The sequence below is a fragment of the Bos taurus genome, chromosome 11, assembly GCF_002263795.3.
Source record: "Bos taurus isolate L1 Dominette 01449 registration number 42190680 breed Hereford chromosome 11, ARS-UCD2.0, whole genome shotgun sequence".
NCBI classification, from domain to species: Eukaryota; Metazoa; Chordata; class Mammalia; order Artiodactyla; family Bovidae; genus Bos; species Bos taurus.
This window is the reverse complement of record NC_037338.1, coordinates 7,473,227-7,496,714: the sequence shown is the minus strand read 5'-3', so window position 1 is coordinate 7,496,714 and position 23,488 is coordinate 7,473,227. Positions and strand designations below refer to the sequence as shown.

Here is a 23,488-nt window from a genome sequence, read left to right as displayed (position 1 = left end):
CAGCTCATGAAAGTCAAAGAAGGATTTACTCTGGTCTGATGGATACTCAGATGACACATCTAAACACAGGGCCTGTTCCAGGACTCGATTCTTTTGCTTTCTTTAATAAACATTGTTGGGAAAATCAGAAAAATCTGAAGGCAGTCTCTGGGTGAAGGGGCTTACCATTTCTCTGTAAGTTTGAAAATATATCAAAACAAGAAACAAAATGTATGAAAAAAGAAAAAAGTGTGGTGGAAATGTGTGGCTACCTGTGCTGGGAAGTGAATGTGGTGGGGGTGGGGTGGGAGGAGAGGACGTGGGTTCACACCCAGAGAGATGCATCTCCTATTGATGGGATATCAGCAATATTATTGATGTATGGATCAATAATGTATGGATGTGAGAGGTGGACCATAAAGAAGGCTGAGCAATGAAGAATTGATGCTTTCAAACTGGTGCTCGAGAAGATTCTTGAGAGTCCCTTGGACTGAAAGGAGACCAAACCAGTCAATCCTAAAGGAAATCAACCCAGAATACTCATTGGAAGGACTGCTGCAGAAGCTGAAGCTCCAATACTCTGGCCACCTGATGCAAAGAGCCAACACTTGGGAAAGACCCTGATGCTGGAAACGACTGGGGTAGCAGGAGAAGAGGGCAACAGAGAATGAGATAGTTGGATGGCATCACCTACTCAGTGGACATGAGTTTTAGTAAATTCTGGGACATAGTGAAAAGACAGGGAAGCCTGGCGTGCTGCAGTCCATAGGGTCACAAAGAGTCAGACACGATTTAGGGATTGAACAACAACAATTATTGATTTGGTCCACCCACCAAGTGAAGCACTAACACTACGGAAAAATCTTAACTACAAAAAGAAATTCATAAAAACATAAGCAATAGCTGTCTTGAGAGACAAGTGTATTATATTTCAAACCCACTTGCCACAGTGATTTTAGCAGGCATAGAAAGTATTGCCAATATTCAGGTAATAATTGTTTTAAATGAAGTTATATTTAAATTAGGTCATACATTTTGAAAGCATAACTTATCTCCAATTGAATTTTCTAATTTCTATTTTTTGAAGTCTAACAAAAATTCATAAAATAGCTTCAGTTCAGTTCAGTCACTCAGTCGTGTCCGACTCTTTGCAACCCCATGAATCGCAGCATGCCAGGCCTCCCTGTCCATCACCATCTCCCGGAGTTCACTCAGACTCACGTCCATCGAGTCAGTGATGCCATCCAGCCATCTCATCCTCTGTCGTCCCTTCTCCTCCTGCCCCCAATCCTTCCCAGCATCAGAGTCTTTTCCAATGAGTCAACTCTTCGCATGAGGTGGCCAAAGTACTAGAGTTTCAGCTTTAGCATCATTCCTTCCAAAGAAATCCCAGGGCTGATCTCCTTCAGAATGGACTGGTTGGATATCCTTGCAGTCCAAGGGACTCTCAAGAGTCTTCTCCAACACCACAGTTCAAAAGCGTCAATTCTTCGGTGCTCAGCCTTCTTCACAGTCCAATTCTCACATCCATACATGAGCACAGGAAAAACCATAGCCTTGACTAGACGGATCTTTGTTGGCAAAGTAATGTCTCTGCTTTTGAATATGCTATCTAGGTTAGACATAACTTTCCTTCCAAGGAGTAAGCGTCTTTTAATTTCATGGCTGCAGTCACCATCTGCAGTGATTTTGGAGCCCAGAAAAATAAAGTCTGACACTGTTTCCACTGTTTCCCCATCTATTTCCCATGAAGTGATGGGACTGGATGCTATGATCTTTGTTTTCTGAATGTTGAGCTTTAAGCCAACTTTTTCACTCCTCACTTTGACCTTCATCAAGAGGCTTTTTAGTTCCTCTTCACTTTCTGCCATAAGGGTGGTGTCATCTGCATATCTGATGTTATTGATATTTCTCCCAGCAATCTTGATTCCAGCTTGTGTTTCTTCCAGCCCAGCGTTTCTCATGATGTACTCTGCATAGAAGTTAAATAAGCAGGGTGACAATATACAGCCTTGACGTACTCCTTTTCCTATTTGGAACCAGTCTGTTGTTCCATGTTCAGTTCTAACCGTTGCTTCCTGACCTGCACACAGATTTCTCAAGAGGCAGGTCAAGTGGTCTGGTATTCCTATCTCTCAGAATTTCCCACAGTTTATTGTGATCCACACAGTCAAAGGCTTTGGCATAGTCAATAAAGTAGAAATAGATGTTTTTCTGGAACTCTCTTGCTTTTCCCGTGATCCAATGGATGTCAGCAATTTGATCTCTGGTTCCTCTGCCTTTTCTAAAACCAGCTTGAACATCAGGAAGTTCATGGTTCACGTATTGCTGAAGCCTGGCTTGGAGAATTTTGAGCATTACTTTACTAGTGTGTGAGATGAGTACAATTGTGCGGTAGTTTGAGCATTCTTTGGCATTGCCTTTCTTTGGGACTGGAATGAAAACTGACCTTTTCCAGTCCTGTGGCCACTGCTGAGTTTTCCAAATTTGCTGGCATATTGAGTGCAGCACTTTCAGAGCATCATCTTTGAGGAAATAGCTCAACTGGAATTCCATCACCTCCACTAGCTTTGTTCGTAGTGATGCTTTCTAAGGCCCACTTGACTTCACATTCCAGGATGTCTGGCTCTAGGTTAGTGATCACACCACCGTGATTATCTGGGACATGATCTTTTTTGTACAGTTCTTCTGTGTATTCTTGCCACCTCTTCTTGATATCCTCTGCTTCTGTTAGGTTAAAATAGCTTACTGGAGGCATAATCAAAATATGGTCCCAAAGCCCATGAAGCTTTGTGATCATAATAAAACAAATAAACAGACAAATAATTATGGCATATCAAGAACAAGGTGGGTTTCTTATTGGCCGTGTGGTGAGAAGAGCATTTTTTTGTACAAAGGTCATTTTCTGGTCTAATGTCTTTAGTCAATGAAGCCTATGTATTGGGTATTATCTATCAGATTTTTCAAATACTTACTACTTTTTTAGATTGGCATGATAACTTCCGACACTAAACATCCTTTATATTCAATACTCTGTACTCTCTCTTTTTTTTTTTTTTTAACTTTTTGGCCATTCCCCATGGCATGCAGAACCTTAGCTCCCTAATTAGGGATTGAACCCTCATCTCCTGCATTGGAAGCACAGAGTCTTAACCACTAGACCACCAGGGAAGTGTCAATACTCTGTACTCTCTTGTGAAACAATGATTGATAGAGAATGATTGTGCACGTATATCCGTATATACTCATAAGTAGTGAGGGGTTTGATCTGAGAAGCAGTTTCATTTAAGGCCAAGGAAGGGTCTGCTGATGGTAACTGAGTTTCAGAAAGTATTTGGTGGTTGAAGAGCACAGGGCTGCAATTTGTCTACCCTGGTTCAGGTTCACTGTTTAGAAAGTTTAAACTTTAGTAGCTGAGTAACACTGAGCATGTTTCTAACATCTCTGTGTCTCCGATTCATCACTAGTAAAATACAGATGACGCAAGGTGCCCACCGAAGAGAGCAATAAGAGAAATGAACAGAGGAAAGCACTCCAGGAGCAAGATGCCCCAGACAGGACGAGCACATAGCCAACACTGAGCTTTGGCGTACGCTCTTGCTGTGGCTAGAAATATCATCCTCCGAAACCTTCTGAAGGGTCAGAGCTTCTCACGTGACAGGACTATTTCAGGACGGGCCAAGAGGCACGAGAAGCAGCTTGCCGTAGATTCTCCTTTCGGAGACTTCATGGAAGCAGAGAGGGAAAAGGTGGTTTCACGTGTTTGCCTGGGCCTTGCTGGAATCCTCCACCAGGTGGCGCCTGTCACCTCACAGCCCCTGTCTAGGGGATATTTCAGAAAGCGCATCAGGCGAATCCAGACCAGAGCTTAGTCGTGTTAAGGACGTTTTCTGTTTCCACTGTCCAGTCAAGCAAGCCTCCCTCCCCTCCACAGCAGCCCCTTGGTCATAGGAAGCAGAGATTCTTCCTAGGAAAATCCAGCCCCTGTTGATCTGATGATTCACACACATCTATACCTCATGTGCTTCTCTTCTACATAAGAAAGCATGTGTGAAGGGAAAAAGGCCTCAGAAAACATAACATAATCTAGTGAAGAAAGCAATATGCCTTGCCTACTCACTGCTAGTTATTTTCCAGCAAATGACAGTTTGGGGAAAGGGTGTGGAATCAAACAGAATATTCGCAAACAAATTAAACCCCTCACAGTACTGAGTAAACAGTAGACGTTAATGATGCACGTACTTTGGAAGAGGAAAACGAGGCAGATGGAAACACACTCTGCCCGTCCACCTTGGCAGAATTCACTCCAAACCAGAGATCCTATTTATAGGCCCCTTGTCACCTGACATGTTTAAGACTCCTCAGGCTGGAGGTTAATTATTCAGTGCACTCACTTGCAGGCTTGTTACTCTAGGTCTCAGCTCAGATACATCTTTTAAAAGGGGGTGGGGAGCATTTACTTATCCAAGTTTCAAATTGAAGCTTTTTTTCAAAAATGTTCCACCAAAGCTATTACTGAGCAGGCTTCTCACATCCTCGATTCACCTGGGCAGGAGCTGACCACAGTCCAGATGGTCCCCAGCAAGGATGGTGCAACCCGCCAAGGCTGGGGTGGTGGGGGCGGGGGTGACTCCTCTCTCCCCCTCTCACCTGCCTCCCCTCTGCAGCCGTCATCTGGCTCAGAGGTTAAACTGACTGTGATGCGTCCTTTTTGAATTCCTCCTCCGGGGACTTGTCCCTTCGCTTTAGTGTCACGTACAGGCAGACCTTGTTTTACTGCCTTTCACTTGACTGTGCGTCTCAGGTACTGCATTTTGTAGTGAAGTGAAGGTCTGTGGCAACGTGCACCAAGCAAGTCTGTCAGCGCCGTTTTTCCACATACCTTTGGCTCACTTTGTGTTTCTGCGTCACATCATGGCCGTCCTCACGCTATTTAAACCGTGTTTTAGACATAACGGTATTGCACACTAATGGATTACATCAGAGAAGGGTCTGGAAGCAAACCCATCATCTCTTCGACATGTGCCTGTGTCTACCACGTTGACTCCCATTCAAAACCAAGACAGGGCAAGTCTGATTCTAACAGTCTGTGCCACAAATCTCAGCTGAGAAGCAATGTGGAGAAAAAGGAAACTTTCTAAGATGCTTCTGAGAAAGAAAAGTATTCTGACTTTAAAGTACTTTTGTAAATAACAACTCTTCTAAGCTCTTCCCTATTTAATACCAGCCAAGGTTGACTTACTCTGGTACTTGATATTTATATATAAAAAAAAAATGTCAGATTGAGGACATTAAAATTCCCCATTAGAACAGTATCAGAATCCAACACGATGATTTTCCTAGACAAATCCCCAAATGTGACAACTGAAGCTGCAAAGCAAGTGTACAAAAACGGGTACTTTTAGAAACATAAGAGTCACTGGTTCCTCTGTTCCTAATTAGAAGGCGAACTGTACACCTGAGACTCTGGACTGAGCACAAGGAAAAGCTGAGCAGCCATTCTGCATTTCCGGAAAATCCGAGACACTATTTCTCCTTCAACAGTACATCCGCCTGACAGATTAGCAATGCCTAGTTATTATTCATCACTATTTCCCTCCACTGCCCACCTCCAACAGACCAGAGCCCTGAATAAAATGCTCAAGTCCTGTACTTTGGTGTATATTTGGTTCCATACTGAGAAGTTATGCTTTTGATTTCCTCTGAAAGCCCACTTCTTGCCTGCTAAGAAGATAGAAGCTTTAGCAAAGCCATGGGCAAGCCCTTGCAGGCCCTCCAGGCCAGTTTCCCTCACAGGGAGGTCCCCTCAGCTCCCCGGGTCAGCAGCTATTTATAGTCTGGGTCTCGCTACAGGGAGTGGAGAGGGCAGGGGCACTCAGAGAGGTGTGTGTGCCTGTAAGTGGAGAACGCCTGCCTCCAGGCCATCAGCAGTTCTTCCCTGATCCCTCCTGCTCTTGGTCTGTTTTCTCCACACTCTCCTCTGCTCTGACTATTTGGCTTTATCTGGAGGAAGATGGGAGGAGCCGGGCATGATCCCTGAGCCTCCTATGAGCCACGTGTTTGGTCGCAGCCAAAGGAGAGTGAATATCCAACATACATCCCTGGGATTCTAGGAGCTACTTTTTCTGGCATTAGAGTAAAAAAATGTCTTCTGCAGTATGCATCCATCACATCTGTGTTTTCTCTAGAAATGAGTGTGGTTCACCATGAACCACTACAAATTCCACTGATCTTTTAAGGGAAATAAGAAAACACACCACAAATCCGACGTGCTTCTGAGTCAGTTTTACCCTCTTGAAGAAGAATGTCATGTTCCCTTCATATCCACTTACCCCCCTGACCCGTTTTAAGGGGCTCCCATCCCTACCCTCTTAGAAAGTACTGTCCTCCAGACTGGAAGGACATGCTTAGAGTGTCTGCCACAGGTGGCAGAGGGTTTGTACAGCTCACCCCCACTCACTCCACTCACGTCCCTGGTGAGCCAGGGCAGCATGTGAAACAGCTGTCTGGACAAGGAAAGGATGTGCCCTGCGGTCACTGAACGGGGCAGGAGTCAGGCCACAACTTGGCTGCCATCACCCTCCAAAGGACTCACTGCACTGCCAAGGTGTCCTTTCCTTTGGCTAGCATACCCTGGGCCTGGAGTGTGGGCTTCGATGTTCCTCTGACTTACAAGACGAGCGTGCAGTCTCACCAACATGAGATGCTAACAAGGCATTTAGCCAAGATTCAGAAGTTTCCCAGCTCTCTCGACACAGGTGAGACTCTGTGGAGCTCTACATCCAGCAGAAAAAAATATAATCCCAGGTTGTCATTCAGGAAAAGGTGATTTCAGTTATGGAAGAGAAATCTCTCTACCCTGTTGTTCAGGCGCTGAGTTGTGTCCGACTCTTTGTGACCCCATGGACTGCAACACAACAGGCTTCCCTGTCCTTCACCATCTCCTGGAGTTTGCTCAAACTCATGTCCATTGAGTTGATGATGCCATCCAACCATTTCTTCCTCTGCTGCCCTCTTCTCCTCCTTCCCTCAATCTTTCCCAGAATTGGGGTCTTATCTAAATAGGTGGCTCTTCGCATCAGGTGGCCAAGGTATTGGAACTTCAGCTTCAGCATCAGTCCTTCTAATGAATATTTAGGATTGATTTCCTTTAGGATTGACTGGTTTGATCTCCTTGAGGTCCAAGGGACTCTCCACAATTAAAAACAATCAATTCTTTGGCACTCAGCCTTCTTTATACCCTGATAAGCTGATAAATACTATTTTTAGCTGTGATGGATTATCACCCAATGTCAGTGTCCCAGAACATCCCAAACCCTGTCCTCATTATTTCCTGTACACTCAGAGATCTTACTCATGCACAGCAATTCCTGCATTGATGTCGCTTTGGCCGGCGTTAGGAACACTCAGCCACACAATGATTTTCTCCACATAATTCAAATGCTTTTTAATGCCACACCTTCTGACATCTTTCCTATCATATCTGGTATCACAGGGTGTGGAGAAGCCGTGAGTCAGCCCTCCATAGCTGCCCCACGGAGTTCACATTGGAAGAAAGCTCAGCAACTCTTTAGGCCTTGGAGTGGTGTGGCAGAGACTCACTTAAACAGACTCGGGGGCTGTCACGTCCTGACGATCACCTCGCACTTGGTCCGGAACTGAACTTCCGTGGGGAACACATGGCCCGGCCGGAGGAGGCATCTGGCCCAGAGCGGGAAGTGATGACACAGGGCCTTCAGACTCTGCCTGAGCCGCTGACAGGGCGCGAGGAAGGCCGCGGACCCCACCCCTGCTCACACGGACAGCTGTGACGTCAGCACGCCACGGCCGTGCGTGGGATGTGCCCAAGCGGCCTGCGTGCTGATACCAGCGTCGGCCTGCGTGCTGATACCAGAGTCCGCCTGCGTGCACACACCAGCAAGGCCAGTCGGAATGTGGTTCCGCCCTCTCCAGTCCGTCTGTCCAAATAAAGAGGGAGTGTCTTGTTTGTGGTGAGTATAAAGTAGCTCCGGCAACTGCGGGCCCGGGCCACACCTGTTCCCGACTGCCAGGCCCAGCATGGAGAGTTGGCATGGGGAGACAAGGAGGTCTGGAGTGACCAGCAAGCCCTGAAAAGGAGAGGTTTTGGAATACTTGCCCCCTGGGATGAGAACTCTTCGTTTTGAAAACGTGATCTCTAACCACAGAAAGCTAGATAAATTCGATCTAGTTTAACTCAGTAAATGATTACATGCATGGTTCCATGTTAAATACAGTACAGGAAAATCCTGGCTGCCCCCAAAACCTAGTGATCAGAGCACATTTTCCTAATGTCCCTATAGAATAGTCTGTGAATTTCCATTTCCAACTCTGACAGTATTAATTGCCTATTAAAATATCTGGGGGTGCAAATAGTAGACAACTGAAAGATTTTTAAAGTTTGTCTCTCAATAACACTCAGGCTTATGGATGATTTATTAAAGCCCCATAATTGCTTTAAAAGATGTGTCTCATGGTGGAAATTGCTACTAGACAGTAAGTTTCAGGTATTCCTGAGAACGTTACTTTTACTGTCCAAACTGATAAAAAAAAAAATTTGTAATTTAAAAAATCTCATCCGATGGAATACCTCCTTATGTTCTTAGGAAATAAATGGCCATGCACGAACAGTAAATAATTGGTCTGTGAAGGAAATTAAAAGTCAGATTTGAAGCTTTCTTGTAACTGTCTGGTTGAGTGGCTTTCAGGACCGGGTTCCTGGAACACATTGACTCCTCCCTTTCCCATAAAGTCCTGAGCCAAGAGGACCTCAGCCCCATACCCAATGCAGCCAGAGAGAAAACCTACTGGTCAAATATGAATCAGATGCTTCATCTTTCTTCAGAGTCCTCAACCAAACTAATTCTTTAGATACACAATTTTCTCAAACAAATTATAAAATGAAAAAAAAAATGACCATCAAACACACAAACACACAATTCTCTAATAAGACAAAACTCAGGATCACAGTATCTCTGAGTTTAAAACAATCATGTTGCCCATAATGTAAGTACTGGACATATTCCCTAGGGAATATGCTAGGACATATTCCCTTTATGAAGAAAGGTTTAAAAAGATGGAAAAGCAAAGAAGAAGAAAGAAAGGTTTACACATTTTAGTAGAAGGAGATTATTTCTGGGAAGATCATGGGAAAATATACACCATAACTAGACCTTTGAATGAAATGACAGTAGAGTGTGATTTGGGTGAGAAAATATATTTGATGAAGAAGATGCTCCGTTTTAAGGCATATAAGGGATTCCAGTTTAGTTCAGACACTCAGTCATGTCCGACTCTTTGCGACACCATGGACTTCAGCATGCCAGGCTTCCCTGTCCATCACCAACTCCCTGACACTACTCAAAACTCATGTCTATTGAATCAGTGATGCCATCCAACCACCTCATCCTCTGTTGTCCCCTTCTCTTCCTGCCTTCAATCTTTCCCAGCATCAGAGTCTTTTCCAATGAGTCAGTTCTTCCCATCAGATGGCCAAAGTATTGGAGTTTCAGCTTCAGCATTTGTCCTTCCAATGAATATTCAGGACTGATTTCCTTTAGGATGCTTGTTGGATCCTAAACTGGTTGGATCTTCTTGCAATCCAAGGGACTCTCGAGAGTCTTCTCCAGTTCAAAAGCATCAATTCTTCAGCACTCAACTTTCTTTATATTCCAACTTTCACATCCATACATGACTACTGGAAAAACCATAGCTTTGACTAAGCTAAGCTAAGCTAAGTCAGTCGTGTCCAACTCTGTGCAACCCCATAGATGGCAGCCCACCAGGCTCCCCTGTCCCTGGGATTCTCCAGGCAAGAACACTGGAGCGGGTTGCCATTTCCTTCTCCAGTGCATGAAAGTGAAAAGTAAAAGTGAAGTCACTTAGTCGTGTCCAACTCTTCGCGACCACATGGACTGCAGCCTACCAGGCTCCTCCATCCATGGGATTTTCCAGGCAAGAGTACTGGAGTGGGTGCCATTGCCTTCTCCGTAGCTTTGACTAGACAGACCTTTGTCAGCAAAGAAATGTCTCTGCTTTTTAATATGCTGTCTAGGTTGGTCATAGCTTTTCTTCCAAGGAGCAAGCATCTTTTAATTTCATGGCTGCAGTCACCATCTGCAGTGATTCTGGAGCCAAGAAAATAAGGTCTCTCACTGTTTCCATTGTTTCCCCATCTATTTGCATCCCTATGAAGTGATGGGACCAGATACCATGATCTTAGTTTTTTGAACATTGAGTTTTAAGCCAACTTTTTCACTTTCCTCTTTCACTTTCATCAAGAGGCTCTTTAGTTCCTCTTCACTTTCTGCCATAAGGGTAGTGTCATCTGCATATCTGAGGTTATTGATATTTCTCCCAGCAATCTTGATTCCAGCTTGTGCTTCATCCACCCCTGCATTTCACATGATGTACTCTGCATACTCCTTGGAAGGAAAGTTATGACCAACCTAGATAGCATATTCAAAGCAAATACATTACTTTGCCAACAAAGGTCCATCTAGTCAAGGCTATGGTTTTTCCAGTAGTCATGTATGGATGTGAGAGTTGGACTATGAAGAAAGCTGAGCGCCGAAGAATGAATGCTTTTGAACTGTGGTGTTGGAGAAGACTCTTGAGAGTCCCTTGGACTGCAAGGAGATCCAACCGGTCCATTCTAAAGAAGATCAGTCCGGGGTGTTCTTTGGAAGGAATGATGCTAAAGCGGAAACTCCAATACTTTGGCCACCTCATGCAAAGAGTTGACTCACTGGAAAAGACTCTGATGCTGGGAGGGATTGGGGGCAGGAGGAGAAGGCGACAACAGAGGATGAGATGGTTGGATGGCATCACCGACTTGATGGACGTGGTTGGTGATGGACAGGGAAGCCTGGCGTACTGTAGTTCATGGCGTCGCAAAGAGTCAGACACAACTGAGCGACTAAACTGAACTGAACTCTGCATATAGATTTCTCAGGTCAGGTGGTCTGGTATTCCCATCTCTTAAAGAATTTTCCACAGTTTGTTGTGATTCACACAGTCAAAGGCTTTGGCGTAATCAATAAAGCAGAAGTAGATTTTTTCCTGGAATTCTCTTTTTTTTCTATGATTCAGTGGATGTTGGCAATTTGACCCCTGATTCTTCTGCCTTTTCTAAATCCAGCTTGAACATCTGGAATTTCATGGTTCACGTACTGTTGAAGCCTGGCTTGGAGAATTTTGAGCATTACTTTGCCAGTATGTGAGATGAGTGCAATTGTGCAGTAGTTTGAGCATTCTTTGGCATTGCCTTTCTTTGGGATTGGAATGAAAACTGACCTTTTCCAGTCCTGTAGCCACTGCTGAGTTTTCCAAATTTGCTGGCATATTGAGTGCAGCACTTTCACAGCATCATCTTTTAGGATTTGAATAAGGGATTCGGTCTAATAGAATTATGAGGTATAGAGTTATTTTTCTATTTGTACTATGATCATTTCAGTGGGACTTAGAAGGACTGGTGGATTTTCCTGGTGGCTCAGATGGTAAAGTGTCTGCCTACAATGCAGGAGACCTGGGTTCGATCCCTGTGTCAGGAAGATGCTCTGGAGAAGGAAATGGCAACCCATTCCAGTACTCTTACCTGGAAAATCCCATGGACAGAGGAACCTGGTAGGCCACAGTCCATGGGGTTGCAAAGAGTCAGACACGACTGAGCGACTTCCCTTAGAAGGACTAGTTGGAAAGCTGACTATTTTAGTTTAAAATAACTATTTTATTTTAAATGCAGGTTTTACAGAGAAGGTGCTTAGATAACACATATGAACCACAGTTATGAAAATGGAATGATGATGTTGTAGAAAAAATTGATTTTCAGCTGAGATAAACAAATCATGAGGATTTGTAATATCATAACAGGCTATCTTCTTAGGAACACACAAGAGGCTTCACATACATCCAGATGTTATAGACAGATGTGTTGTGACTCCCATTTTACAGGTGGAACTTTAACAGGACAAGGGAGATTAAAAGGCTCTTACAGCAGAGCTTCCCTGCCTATTGTCTTCATTCACAGAACCTGGATACAATGAGCAAATGGAAAACACAAAGTCCCTGGAAAAGTGTGTGCCGCCCAGGCCGCACTCAGGAAATACTGTATGTGCATATTAGCATATTACTAACTCCTAGAAGTCTCACCTGTGAAACCAGAACTGGAGAATACAAAGACGTATTCCACGGCTAGAAATCACAGCCTTCACGCTGGACGTACCTGCGGCAATGTAGGCGCCTCCCCCGGCTTTGTAGAGAAGGTGGCTGGTGAAGGGTGCTGCACAGATGATCAGAAAGCTTGCAGTCACCACGGCGACCACCCCCAGAAGCATCAGGACTGCCCAGAAGCCGCGGTAAACTGCAGGTCCCAGGAGAAAAGGAGAAGTCAGGCACGCTTAGATCGTGAACATGGCAGACGGTCGCACAGTAAGTTTCTCTCTTCTCTGTGTTTCTAATTTCAGCCCCAGCACTGCTGGGCAGCCTCCCAGGCTGTGGTCCTGAGTTATCTTTGAAACGAAGCCTCACCAGATGACTTTGGATTCAATGATGCCGGACTTCTATCAACACAAGCTTGGTATTTACACCACGCACAAGCTTAATATACTCTGGGAGCTCTTTTTCTGACCAGCTTATCCATTTAGAAATGGGAACACTCAGAGTTCTAGAAAGACTCCTCTTGAGCAAATTCCCAGATGGGTCACACACAGGAGTTTACACCAAATGGACAAAGACATGAAAACGCATTCACATCCACAAACACTGCCTCTTACTTCCTGCCAAGATGATGCTTGTACTGCAGTGATCCCTGAGAAGCTGGTAACAGTCCCCCCAGTTTCCTAACAAAATAGTGGGCTCTTATTTAGATTGTGACTCTATTGGAAAATAGTCTTAAGGTAATAAAAATGACAAGTAAAGCCAAAAAATAAAAAGGTTTGTATAGACTGAGATTTAAAATAAGATATTTTTAAGACTCACTACTTTCTATTAATATTTGTTCTTAGAAAGATTTAAAATGAAAAGTTATAATGGTCTCTTAGTCAAGGGTCAGTAAGTCTGAATTAATGGATGCAGCTGGTGATAAATAAATAGTAGATTTGGTGACATATAGTAATCGAATAAAGAGGAATTCTAATGATCATTTTTGAGTGGGATCATTACTGATCCACTAAACAAATTCATCATTTCCCAAAGGCTAAAACACAAAAACAAATTCCTACATGTGTAAATGAGGGAAAGCGTAGCACCACATACTGGGGAAATTATACTTTTTTTATGAAAATACAGAAACTTCCTAAGAAAGTAAAGAATGATTTTTCTCAACAAGCCCACCTGGCCAAAAAAAAAAATACATATATATATATATATATATATATATATAAATCAACTGGAATCTTTAAGAGGAAAGAAGATGGGAAGATGGAATATTGAGGAGAGGAGCCACTGCAGTTAAACAGGAAAAGGAAGTTTACATTTTGTGTGAGTAACTGGGTTTTGAAGGCAAGAACACAAGGGCAGGCTTTCACCTCACACGCTGATGTGTCTCGTGGGGCACGCTGCTGAGTTGACTGTGTAAGGAGGCACTCTGTGGTTGTATTCCAGCTCTTCGGGGCACAGAGCAGGAAAGTACTGGTCGACTTGACTGTAGGAAGTAAGACGGAAGGCTCTGAGACAAACCTTTGCCTTCCCTGTCCGACCAGAGTTACTAGGTAACAGAGGAGCCTCACAGCTTACACTTTCATGCACCTCATTTACTGCACTATTAGGAGGTGGTTCGGTGGCAAGCGGGGTGTAAATGTCAATAAGCGGTGGTCCGGGAAAAGTGGAGCATGGCAAATTATAAAGCATAGTACAGTAGAGAAACACAGCTTTTGGAATCAGAATGGCTTGAGTATTCACCACTTACAGTTACTTAAACTTAGGTGTTAGTCACCCCACATCCTGTCCAGTGAGCTCAGGAAGTTAGTGACCCATAGGACATGTTCTGTACACACACAAAAACAATAATTTGTGGACCTAGCTTGACCATGCAGAGACAAGAATACTCGCCTGCTCAACCTTGAGGAGGAACTGCTGATGGAAGCATGACATCTATTCAAGAAAAACAAAGAAGCTCTTCTCCCCCTCCCCGCTTCTCCTTTGATTATGAAACTGTAGCCCAGTAAGTTCCAGGGTACTGCATTTCTCACTTGTCTGCTTATAAAGCTCACAACTAACCTATTCTAAGAAATCACTTCTTATCTGTCACTTTGCCTCTTGCTGAACTCTTTTCTGCACTGAGACTGAGTGCTCTGGGTACCGGAGCTCTTTGGAGCCCCTAAAATGACTCCTAACGATATCAGAGGGACTGCAAGAGAGAGAAGCATCTGGTGAGGGTGAGAGCAAAAGAGAGCCAGAGGGAAATGGGGGGTAAATGCCCCCAGGAACTGCTGACCCTGAGACCTGCTACCTCCTGCCCTGGTTTGCTCTAGCACAACCGCCTGACTTTGGATTCTCAGTCCCTGGGAAAATGCAGGAGCAACAGACTGGTACTTCTTGGGGTCGTGGCTACCCAGAGAGTTGTGACCATACAGACACAGCTTCCAAGTGAACTTCCTTAGGGCAATCACCACAGCCTTTATTTCTGCCCCCGCTTCAGTGTTCCGAAGTGCGCAACTCTCAGCCTATTTCAGAATTTCTTGGAACTTCCTGTTTCTTAGCTAATTATATTACCTAGTTTGCATATGTGGCACACTTTGATTCCAGAATGGAAATGTTTGGTTGTAATGAAGAATCATCTCGGAATTGTGTAGTTCCTTCACTGTCTGAAGTAAAACTGAGGCAATCCGAGAATTTTCAACATGAAGTGAATTACACTGCATGTGTTTTGAGCGATTACTAGCTGTGTGACTCCGATAGAACACAGTTTTCTAAACCAGAAAGCACTATCCTTCAAATAAGTTTATAGGGAGGATTGAAAACATACATGAAAAGTAGTTACATGCAGTAAAGAATCAAAAATATTTGTTCCTACTATTATTTTTACATGCTTTGTCATAAAATGCTCTTATGAACAATGTAGTTAGTATTTAAAAGATATCTATTAACCTCATGGATCTAGGATAGGGTAAGCTTTCAGTTCTAGTACATAGACACTAAAAAGTTTAAAGAATGTTCTTGTTTGGTTAGTGATTTATATATTGTTTAAGACTCCTGCTGCTGCTGCTAAATCGCTTCAGTCATGTCCAACTCTTCGCGACCCCATGGATTGCAGCCCACCAGGCTCCTCCGTCCATGGGATTTTCCAGGCAAGAGTACTGGAGTGGGGTGTCATTGCCTTTTCCGGTTTAAGACTCCTAGATCTTGAATGTATCTCTGAGAATACTTAATCTGTTTCCTTGTTCTTAATATGAGCCCATAAAAACTGCAAGTTCTGTCTCTGAAAGCTCTGAACTGTGCCAAGTGAAAACATCTCTAAAAATCCATTTCTACCATTAAACACAATTCAAAGCTCAACTTAAATGATATTGAATTTCTATTAATTCCTTAGAACATGAAGCAAGATATACAATATGAATAGATTTACATGTAATCTACATCATCACAATTGGGATTAATTAAAGGAAAGCCTCATCTGAATCAATCTGTGAGAGGCCAGAACTAACTACTATATTCAAAGAAATGAAGTTCTGTTAATTCTAAATGAATTGGTGAACAAACCTAACAAAGTGGTCCTTGGTTGGGTGTTGTAATGAGGAGGAGGATGAATAATTAACAACAGACGTTGTTGTTAAATAACTAACAACAGACGTTACAGAAATGGTTCTCCTGAAGTACTCAGTTTATTTTCCTAAATCGATTAAACTTTCACACTTACAGTATTACTTTCACGGGCTTCCCTGGTGGTTCAGATGGTAAAGAATCCACTTGCTAGTGCAGGAGACTCAGGTTTAATCCCTGGGTCGGGAAGATCCCCTGGAGAAGGAAATGGCAACCCACTCCAGTATTCTTGCCTGGAGAATCCCAGGGACAGAGGAGCCTGGCGGGCTACTGTCCATTGGGCCGCAAAGAGTTGGACACGACTGAGCAACTTAACACACACACATCATTCCTGTAGATGGACAGCAAATGAACTGGCAGAAGAAAGGACAGACCAAGGCAAACAAGTGAAGCAGTTACTACAGCCTCCAGGTGGGGGCTGCGGCTGGGTGGGGACAGGGGAGGGCGGCAGAGGTACCCTGAGCTTTAGTGATTCTGCTGTTGGGGCGGTGAGAGTCCAGCAGGACAAAGGCTGTCTTTATGGCCGTGGTCTGTACCCCACACAGGCTGTTCAGTTAAGGTACCAAGACACCTCGACTGGGTTTTGTAATATTTTAATTTACACAACAAACCCTCTTGCATACAGAGTGCAGAGAGGGGAAAGTCAACCCAAATGATCAGGATTCCAAATCTATAGTGTTTTGATTAATTATTCTGTTGTGTCTATAAAAATGTAAATATTGTCTTTGCAGTTTCAACATAAACTTTAGTGGTGTTCATTTTCCAAAGCTTGCGGTCTTGCCTCAGACACCTCACGAAGCTAGTTCAGAAAGCCAGTCCTGTGTTTCGACACATCCTGGAGCACAGACAGTGTGAAGTTGCTATAAGCCGTTCTCAACAAGCCAAAAAAAAGCACTGCCACCCCCTCCCCATCCTCGTCGGCAAATGAGGGCCCGCGGCATATGCTGCGGTAGCTTCGGGCAAGCCGCTTCTGCTGCTCAGGCCAGCAAGCCGGCCCTGCATCTCCACACACCACTTGCCTTGGCGACGTCGGGCGGGTCTAAAAATACAGAGACTCGGGCACAGGAGCGGAAAGACAGGCTGCCCGGTGCGGCTGTGTCTGAGCGCCACAGTGGAGGACGTGCCAAGTCACGTGCTCTGCCCAGGCCGTGGATTTTCAGGACAAAGAGAACACTGAGAGGCCCGACAGTGTATTTACTTTCCTCTTGTAAACCTGGCTGCGAAGGAATAGCTGAGAGGCAGAAGGTGCCTCGGAGGGCGGGGCCCCTGCCACCCCGCTGGCAGCGGCTGTGACCTTGGGAAAGGCCCCGACGCCAACGCTGAGGAGCGTGGCTTCTCTCACCAGGAGAGCTGGGGCACACCCACGGTCGCTAGTCACTGTCTGGGCTGCCCTTCTGGCATCCTCAAGGTGGTGGTAGGGAGGAAGCCAAGGTTCTCAAAAGCCAGGTGAAGGACATCAGAACAAGCCACCCCCACACATGCCAGGCTGGTACCAAGGTTACTGTGAGCTGGGGTCAAGTGGGAGCCAATGCACACAGAATCAACACACACTTGCAGGAATTTTCCTTCTCTGACGGGAGGAAGGAGAAACTTCGGAGAAATGAGGAGGTGTTTTATGGTCACGAAAAAGATATGCAAGTCAGCATAACGATGGGTCTTCAGACAAACCTACCAAAACAACCCATCTCTTCCGTTAGTTTCTCTCATATATTTCTCCTGGTCACTTTCCCACAATTTACAACCCAGGCTCAAATTTCTTTTTCCTTTGTCTTGTCACATCTCCACGTTCATCACTCTGCTAAAAAGATATGTAAGTTTCCAGGCCTACCAGCTTCTTCAGGTCTCGCCTTTCTACGCAGGCCTCCGTGCCCACATGTAATCGTCAAGCTTTCCTCTGTCAATCTGTCTTTTCTGTCTCTATAATGTGATAACACTGACAGCCATCCCACCACGCCCTTAAGAAGACTGAAAAAGCTAATGCACGTCAGCGTGGAGAGGAGCCTGGCCTGACACTCTGTCAGAGTTCCCGAAGCCTGCCCATCACTGGACAGCACTCTGCACTGTCCTTCTTTACAGTCCCACATCCACTGCTGGCCGGGGCCCTCCTGCAGGGCAAAGACTCAGTCTGGCCCATCTTTCCTACTCTAGGGAAAGCTTTATACCTGACACGCAATGGACGCTCAACAAAATGCGAATAAGCGGATGATTGCTAACTTATCACTCAGGCCCCACTGAAATCTCAATATATACAGTCAAGGTTGGTGAGATATTTAATGACCGTGGGAAAGAATGAAGCACACTCATTCACAATGGCAACCACTCGATGGTCTTGGCCTCTGATCACGATGACTGGAGGGGGCCATTATCACTGGAATCACTACTAGGGAGAAGCGGGCACAAGAAGAGAAGAGCTGAGCAATCAAGTGGGGAGATGTGAACACCTAGATGCTAGGAGCACCAAGGACTGTGTCACTGTCCTTCCTACACTCCTCAACACCCAGGGCACAGAAATGATCAAGAACACCGGGAACTTCTGTAGGTGACCCTGCCGAACTCTAACAATGCCAGCAGAGAGACAGATTTCCTCATTAATGGATTCCCTCTTAAAAAGTCAGGTCTACTCCTGAGAAGACCTGCTGTCCTTCATATTGAGCCAGAAAAGGAACAATCTTAGGATCCCTTTATTCACATACTTTTAAAACATTAAATATGAACCTGTTTACCCAAAGCTTTGGGCAGACAATTGAAAATAAGTATAGCAAATCCTTGCTTACTTGATGGTGAATATTCTGTTGTAAGTTTCTTAGGACCCCTGAGCCCATATCTTTCAGATGATTTGCCTCCAAAAATCTGTAATACCCTAGACACACATTTCTCTGAGGAATTTTATGGGCTTTTGTCACAACTGTACATCCAGGAATCTTTCTCTAAGGGAGTTGACTCAAAAGTAGTTTCTCTACTTCTTTCTAAGAAAAGTTAGTTTAGGAATTGCACAGCACTAAAATGATTTGATATTTCTCCTCTATTTTTATCATAAAATACCAACAAAAGAAGCGATTAACAATTGAATTAAATTCCACTTTTTCTGTCACCCACGCTCAAACCCGGACTAAGAAATCTACTGTGTACCGGGCACTGTGCTAGGTAAGTACATACTGGTGGTGTGCCATGAAAAATGTCCAACATGTGCCACCAAGCAGTCTCCTGGGAGTGAAAGCCACAGTCAGATGACTGCAGCTGTGCCAAGTGCAAGGCAGGATCCCGTGGTATACCGCCCAGGAATAAACAAGGGCACGCGACCCAGTCTCGGCATATGACAGAACGTTCCTTGGAGGAAGTGCCTCTTAAACGGGAGAGCAGGAATACAAGACATGGAGGCAGAGAGCAGAAAGCATGAACAAAAATCAAGGAAGAAAGTGCTGTGTGCAGGGAGCTTAGAGGGAAAGTGCTGGGGAAGTGGTGAGAGAGAGAGACAGCAGGAGGGAGGTCACAAGTGTCCTTGTAGAACACGGCTGTTCACCAGGAGAACACTTCGGCCCATGTTACATGAAACTTTCCCTACAAACAATACAAAAGATCATTGACAAACTTAAATTAAAACAGGTGTTTTATCCATCAGATCAGTCGCTCAGTCGTGTCCAACTCTTTGCGACCCCATGAATCACAGCACACCAGGCCTCCCTGTCCATCACCAACTCCCGGAGTTCACTGAGACTCACGTCCATCGAGTCAGTGATGCCATCCAGCCATCTCATCCTCTGTAGTTTTAATCTATCAATAATCACACCATTGGCAAAAAGTTTGCGGTCTGGTTTTGCGGGGGGCGGGGGGGGGGCGTTGTTCAGAAAGAAAGAGAAACAAAGGCGGTAAAACACAAACTCCCTTCTCTTTATTTTATAATTTACATTTTCTTGATTTTTTTAAAAGAGTAAAATACTTAGAGATTAAGGCACCCCAAAAGGTCTAACAATACTTCATGGAAACTAGCCTGTCTTATGAGTAAAATGTAATGGCGAGAGCCCTTATCAAGCACCTGTAATAACAAAAGGGAGTTTAAAAGTTTCTAGGAAGAAAATAAAGGAATAGAGTTGAGAGCGCCCGTTGGCTACTGCGGTGGGAGGGCCCTGAAAGCAAGCAGGGGCCGGTCCCCATCAGCGAACACCTTGGAAGAGTAGCTGGCCAACTTGGAACCCAGACCTGCACGGTTTGGGATGTGAACCCGCAAGGGAGGAGTGCTAGCTCGCAGGTGTGAAATGACTATCTCCTGGGGACAGACAAGATGGCTTGTGTCCCTGGCAGGGGAAGCCTGCCTCATTCACTCCAAAACAAACTCTCACACTTTGCTTATTCACCAACAGACTGAGAGTCACAATTTCTCCACTGGTCTTCACTGTTCAAAGTCAGCATTCACCAAGGATCTAAACCCCTCTCCCCATCTCTCAGTGACTAGGCCTCTTCTAGGGTTCAGTCTGAAGGAACGGGGCAGAAATGCCTATTGGCTCCCCTGAGTCTTCTCCGACTTATCATCTATTTGCTACGTGCTTTGAGAAGTGATCACTATCCAGCCTCCCTGGTTTTCTGTTTGTTTCCTGATGATAAAAAAAGGTAGACCAGCAGTCTCAGGAGTCACTTCCAACTTCCCTGGTTAGAGTTTCAACAAGTGAATAGTCAATATTTCCCTTTGATAATGAACTGCATAGACTGAACTTCCAACTCTTCACTAGAGAAGACCAGCCTTCTGAAACTGCACATTTTAGGCAGAAAACCATTGAAAAGATCAAACACAGCATTCCCATAGCTACTTTGTACATGGTGTAGTGGGGGATCTGGTCTTATTTATTTATTTTCAGTGATAAGATACATCTTTGGAAGACTTCCCTCTGGAGCTCCTCAATGCAGCAAGCGATGAGAGCAAATGCCCTTCATATTGTGTTGCAACAGCTGTTGCTTTGGGAACAAGTGAACACTTTGCTTTCCATAAGATGTGTCACTTCCCTTAACAACACTAGATCAATGCTCTGTCATGGCCACATGCAGTCTTGGAGCAATGAATCTGAGTCCTAGACAAAGCACTTTATAAAAATCAGTCATGTTTTAAAATAACTACATTTAAAAATCACTTGAGTTTTATTTCTATAACCCCAAACTTGTTTGTAAAGAGCAATAAAGAGTAAAAAAGAAAAGAAAAAAACTCACATTGAGTCACCATACCAAAACTAAATATAGTAGAACTCACCAATTCTCTCCTAAATAACAAATAGATTTTGTTTTAAACTATATATTGCTCGTTAGAAAAATAAGGCATAATTTCCCTTACAGTGTTATCAAGAAGGCGACTATGGAAATGGAGGCAGCTCACTGCAGAGCTGAACTCTGAGTTGAGAAACCCAAATGCTCTCGGTTTCCTTGGCTTTGAAAAGGCAGCAATGAATTCTACTTACTTATGGTCTCAGGATCCAGGGAGGCAGTATTTGTAAAATAAAGTAGGTGGGTTTGTTCAATGACTGCACGTAATAGGAGCTTGTCACAGGAAATGGAACAAGTCATTTTGTTGTGATAGTAAAGATTTTTATATTTTTCTTCTTATATATTTGTCAGTAGATTAGTAGGTATTAATACGCAGAAACAAAACATATGGATATCAGTGAACAACTTTGAAGCAATGATGATGGTGTCTTTGAGCAATTAACAGCTGCAATAATTGATAAACTCACTGAATCTAATTAATCCCTCATGTCAGCACTGAAATTTATCAAGCAAGACTTACATGTATCATTCATATGCTTTCATTTAAAGGTAAAAGAAAGAAAAGAGAGATTACACAAAATGTGATGTATGTGTTAAAGGGGATATAAGGGTTGTGAGCCTGAGAAGAAATAAATCTAGATTGCAAAACACGAGGTCAAGTTGTTGTGGACAGCCTGCTCAATTCAAGGGTCAGACCTCCATCCATACCTCACTCTACTTTCAGGCAGCACTTGGCCAAGCGTATGACTCTCACTCTCCAAATGGTCTTATTTTTCTTCATGGTTTAAATACACCCCCAAGCAATGTCTCCCAAATGCACACTTTCTGCCCAAAGGGCCACTTTTAACTCCAAACTCTGGAACCCCAAAGCCTACATAATATCTCCACTAGGTGTCCTGAATTCAACATGTCCAAAAACTACCCAAGCTTCCTCTTAGCAATCTATCTCACCCTTCCCCATTACTAAAAATAACAGCTTCATCCCTCCAGTTGCTAAGAAAGTGTCCTCATTCACTCTGCTCTTTCCCTCACACCTCACACCAGGCCATCAGTGAATCCGGTCAGCTGTGCCTTCGGAATGTAACTAGATAAAGTGAACTTCTGCTTCCAGGAAGATGAAGCACATATACTTTCCCCTATTGCTTCTTTTAGTCACCACGAAAATCCCTGGTGATCATCTATGAAACAAACAGAAGAGGCAGAAAGACGGGAGAGAAGAAGAAGGCCGACAGGGAAACCTGGAGTCCAAGGAATGATGTGATGGTGAGTTCAGGTTTTCTTTTCGCTCATTCATCCAATACTTAGAGCACAGGGAGCCAGCAACTGGGAAACAGCAAGGGCCACAGCAGCAGACCAGCCCTCTGCTAGGGTTGTGGCAAAGAAGGAAGGGAGGCGAGGCTTTTATCACCACCAGGCAGTAACATTCACCGCATGTGGAAAAGCAAGCAACCCAGAAATGCCAAAATCACAGTCAAAAAACTTTCCAACAAAAATAGTTTGCTTTGATCCCTGGGTTGGGAAGATCCCCTGAAGAAGGAAATGGCAATCCACTCCAGTATTCTTGCCTGGGAAATCCCATGGACAGAGGAGCCTGGTGGGCTACAGTCCATGGGGTCACAAAAGAGTGGGACACGACTAAGCAACTAAACCACCACCACCACCAAAGAACCAGGTAAGGGACTGCCTATCAAAGCAAGAAACTTTTGGAAAATAACCACTTGACACAAGTCAAACACCACAGAGGACTTCTCTGATGGTTCAGTGGTTAAGAATCCTCCTGCCAATGCAGGGGACATGGGTGCAATCCCTGGTCCAGGAAGATTCCACATGGTGCCCGTTTACCACAACTACTGAGTCTGCACCCCAGAACCCACAAGCCACAAGTACTGACCCCATGTGCTGCAACTATTAAAGCCCACGCACCCTAAAGCCCGTGCTCTGCAACAAGAGAAGCCACCACAGTGAGAAGCCTGCACACCACAACTAGAAAATAGCAGTCCGCTTGAGGCAACTAGAGAAAGCCCAAGCGCAGCAATGAAGGGCCAGTGCAGTCAAAAATAAAATAATTTCTTTAAAAAAAAACACAGAATAAAATGTTGGCCCCAACCCCACTCTGATCAGCAAAGACCCAGAGGGGAACCTAGTTTTTGACTCCTGAGAAGCTGTAGTAAGGTACCCTCTCCCCTCCACTCACATGCAAGGATGTAGAAGACAAAGCTGAATGTGGGGTCAAGACTTTGATTTCCGTGGAGTAAATGGGGCCACCATTCACAGTGAAAGTGGAGACCACGTCGGGACCCCTGCAACGTGGAAATTAGATATCCCTCCCCCTGGGGCGATACGAGAGGAGGCCAGTGGAGATTTAGGACTTTTCCCACCAACCACAGTAATGAGGCCTCCTTTGCAAACCTATCATGTAAGTGGAAATCATGGTTAAAGTTGTAATGATTCAGTCCTGCCCCTCCTGGTCAGGATGGCATCAACA

General features: G+C 44.5%; 1 protein-coding gene and 1 long non-coding RNA gene across 7 annotated transcripts in view; one reads left to right on the top strand and one right to left on the bottom strand.

The window, feature by feature from the left end:
* The window catches only part of TMEM182 (transmembrane protein 182), a 61,098-nt gene that overhangs the window by 7,319 nt on the left and 30,291 nt on the right, over positions 1-23,488 (bottom strand). For 2 of the 6 annotated variants that reach the window (XM_024999209.2, XM_024999210.2), the window contains exon 4: positions 12,148-12,358. The exons of 2 other annotated variants lie outside the window; for them this stretch is intronic. In XM_024999209.2, coding sequence (XP_024854977.1) covers positions 12,148-12,358 — 211 coding nt within the window. 6 annotated transcript variants of the gene reach the window in all.
* Positions 7,828-22,607, top strand: LOC132346541 (uncharacterized). The gene is made up of 3 exons (XR_009496367.1): positions 7,828-7,970; positions 12,026-12,426; positions 22,156-22,607. It is a non-coding gene; the product is annotated as an uncharacterized lncRNA (long non-coding RNA).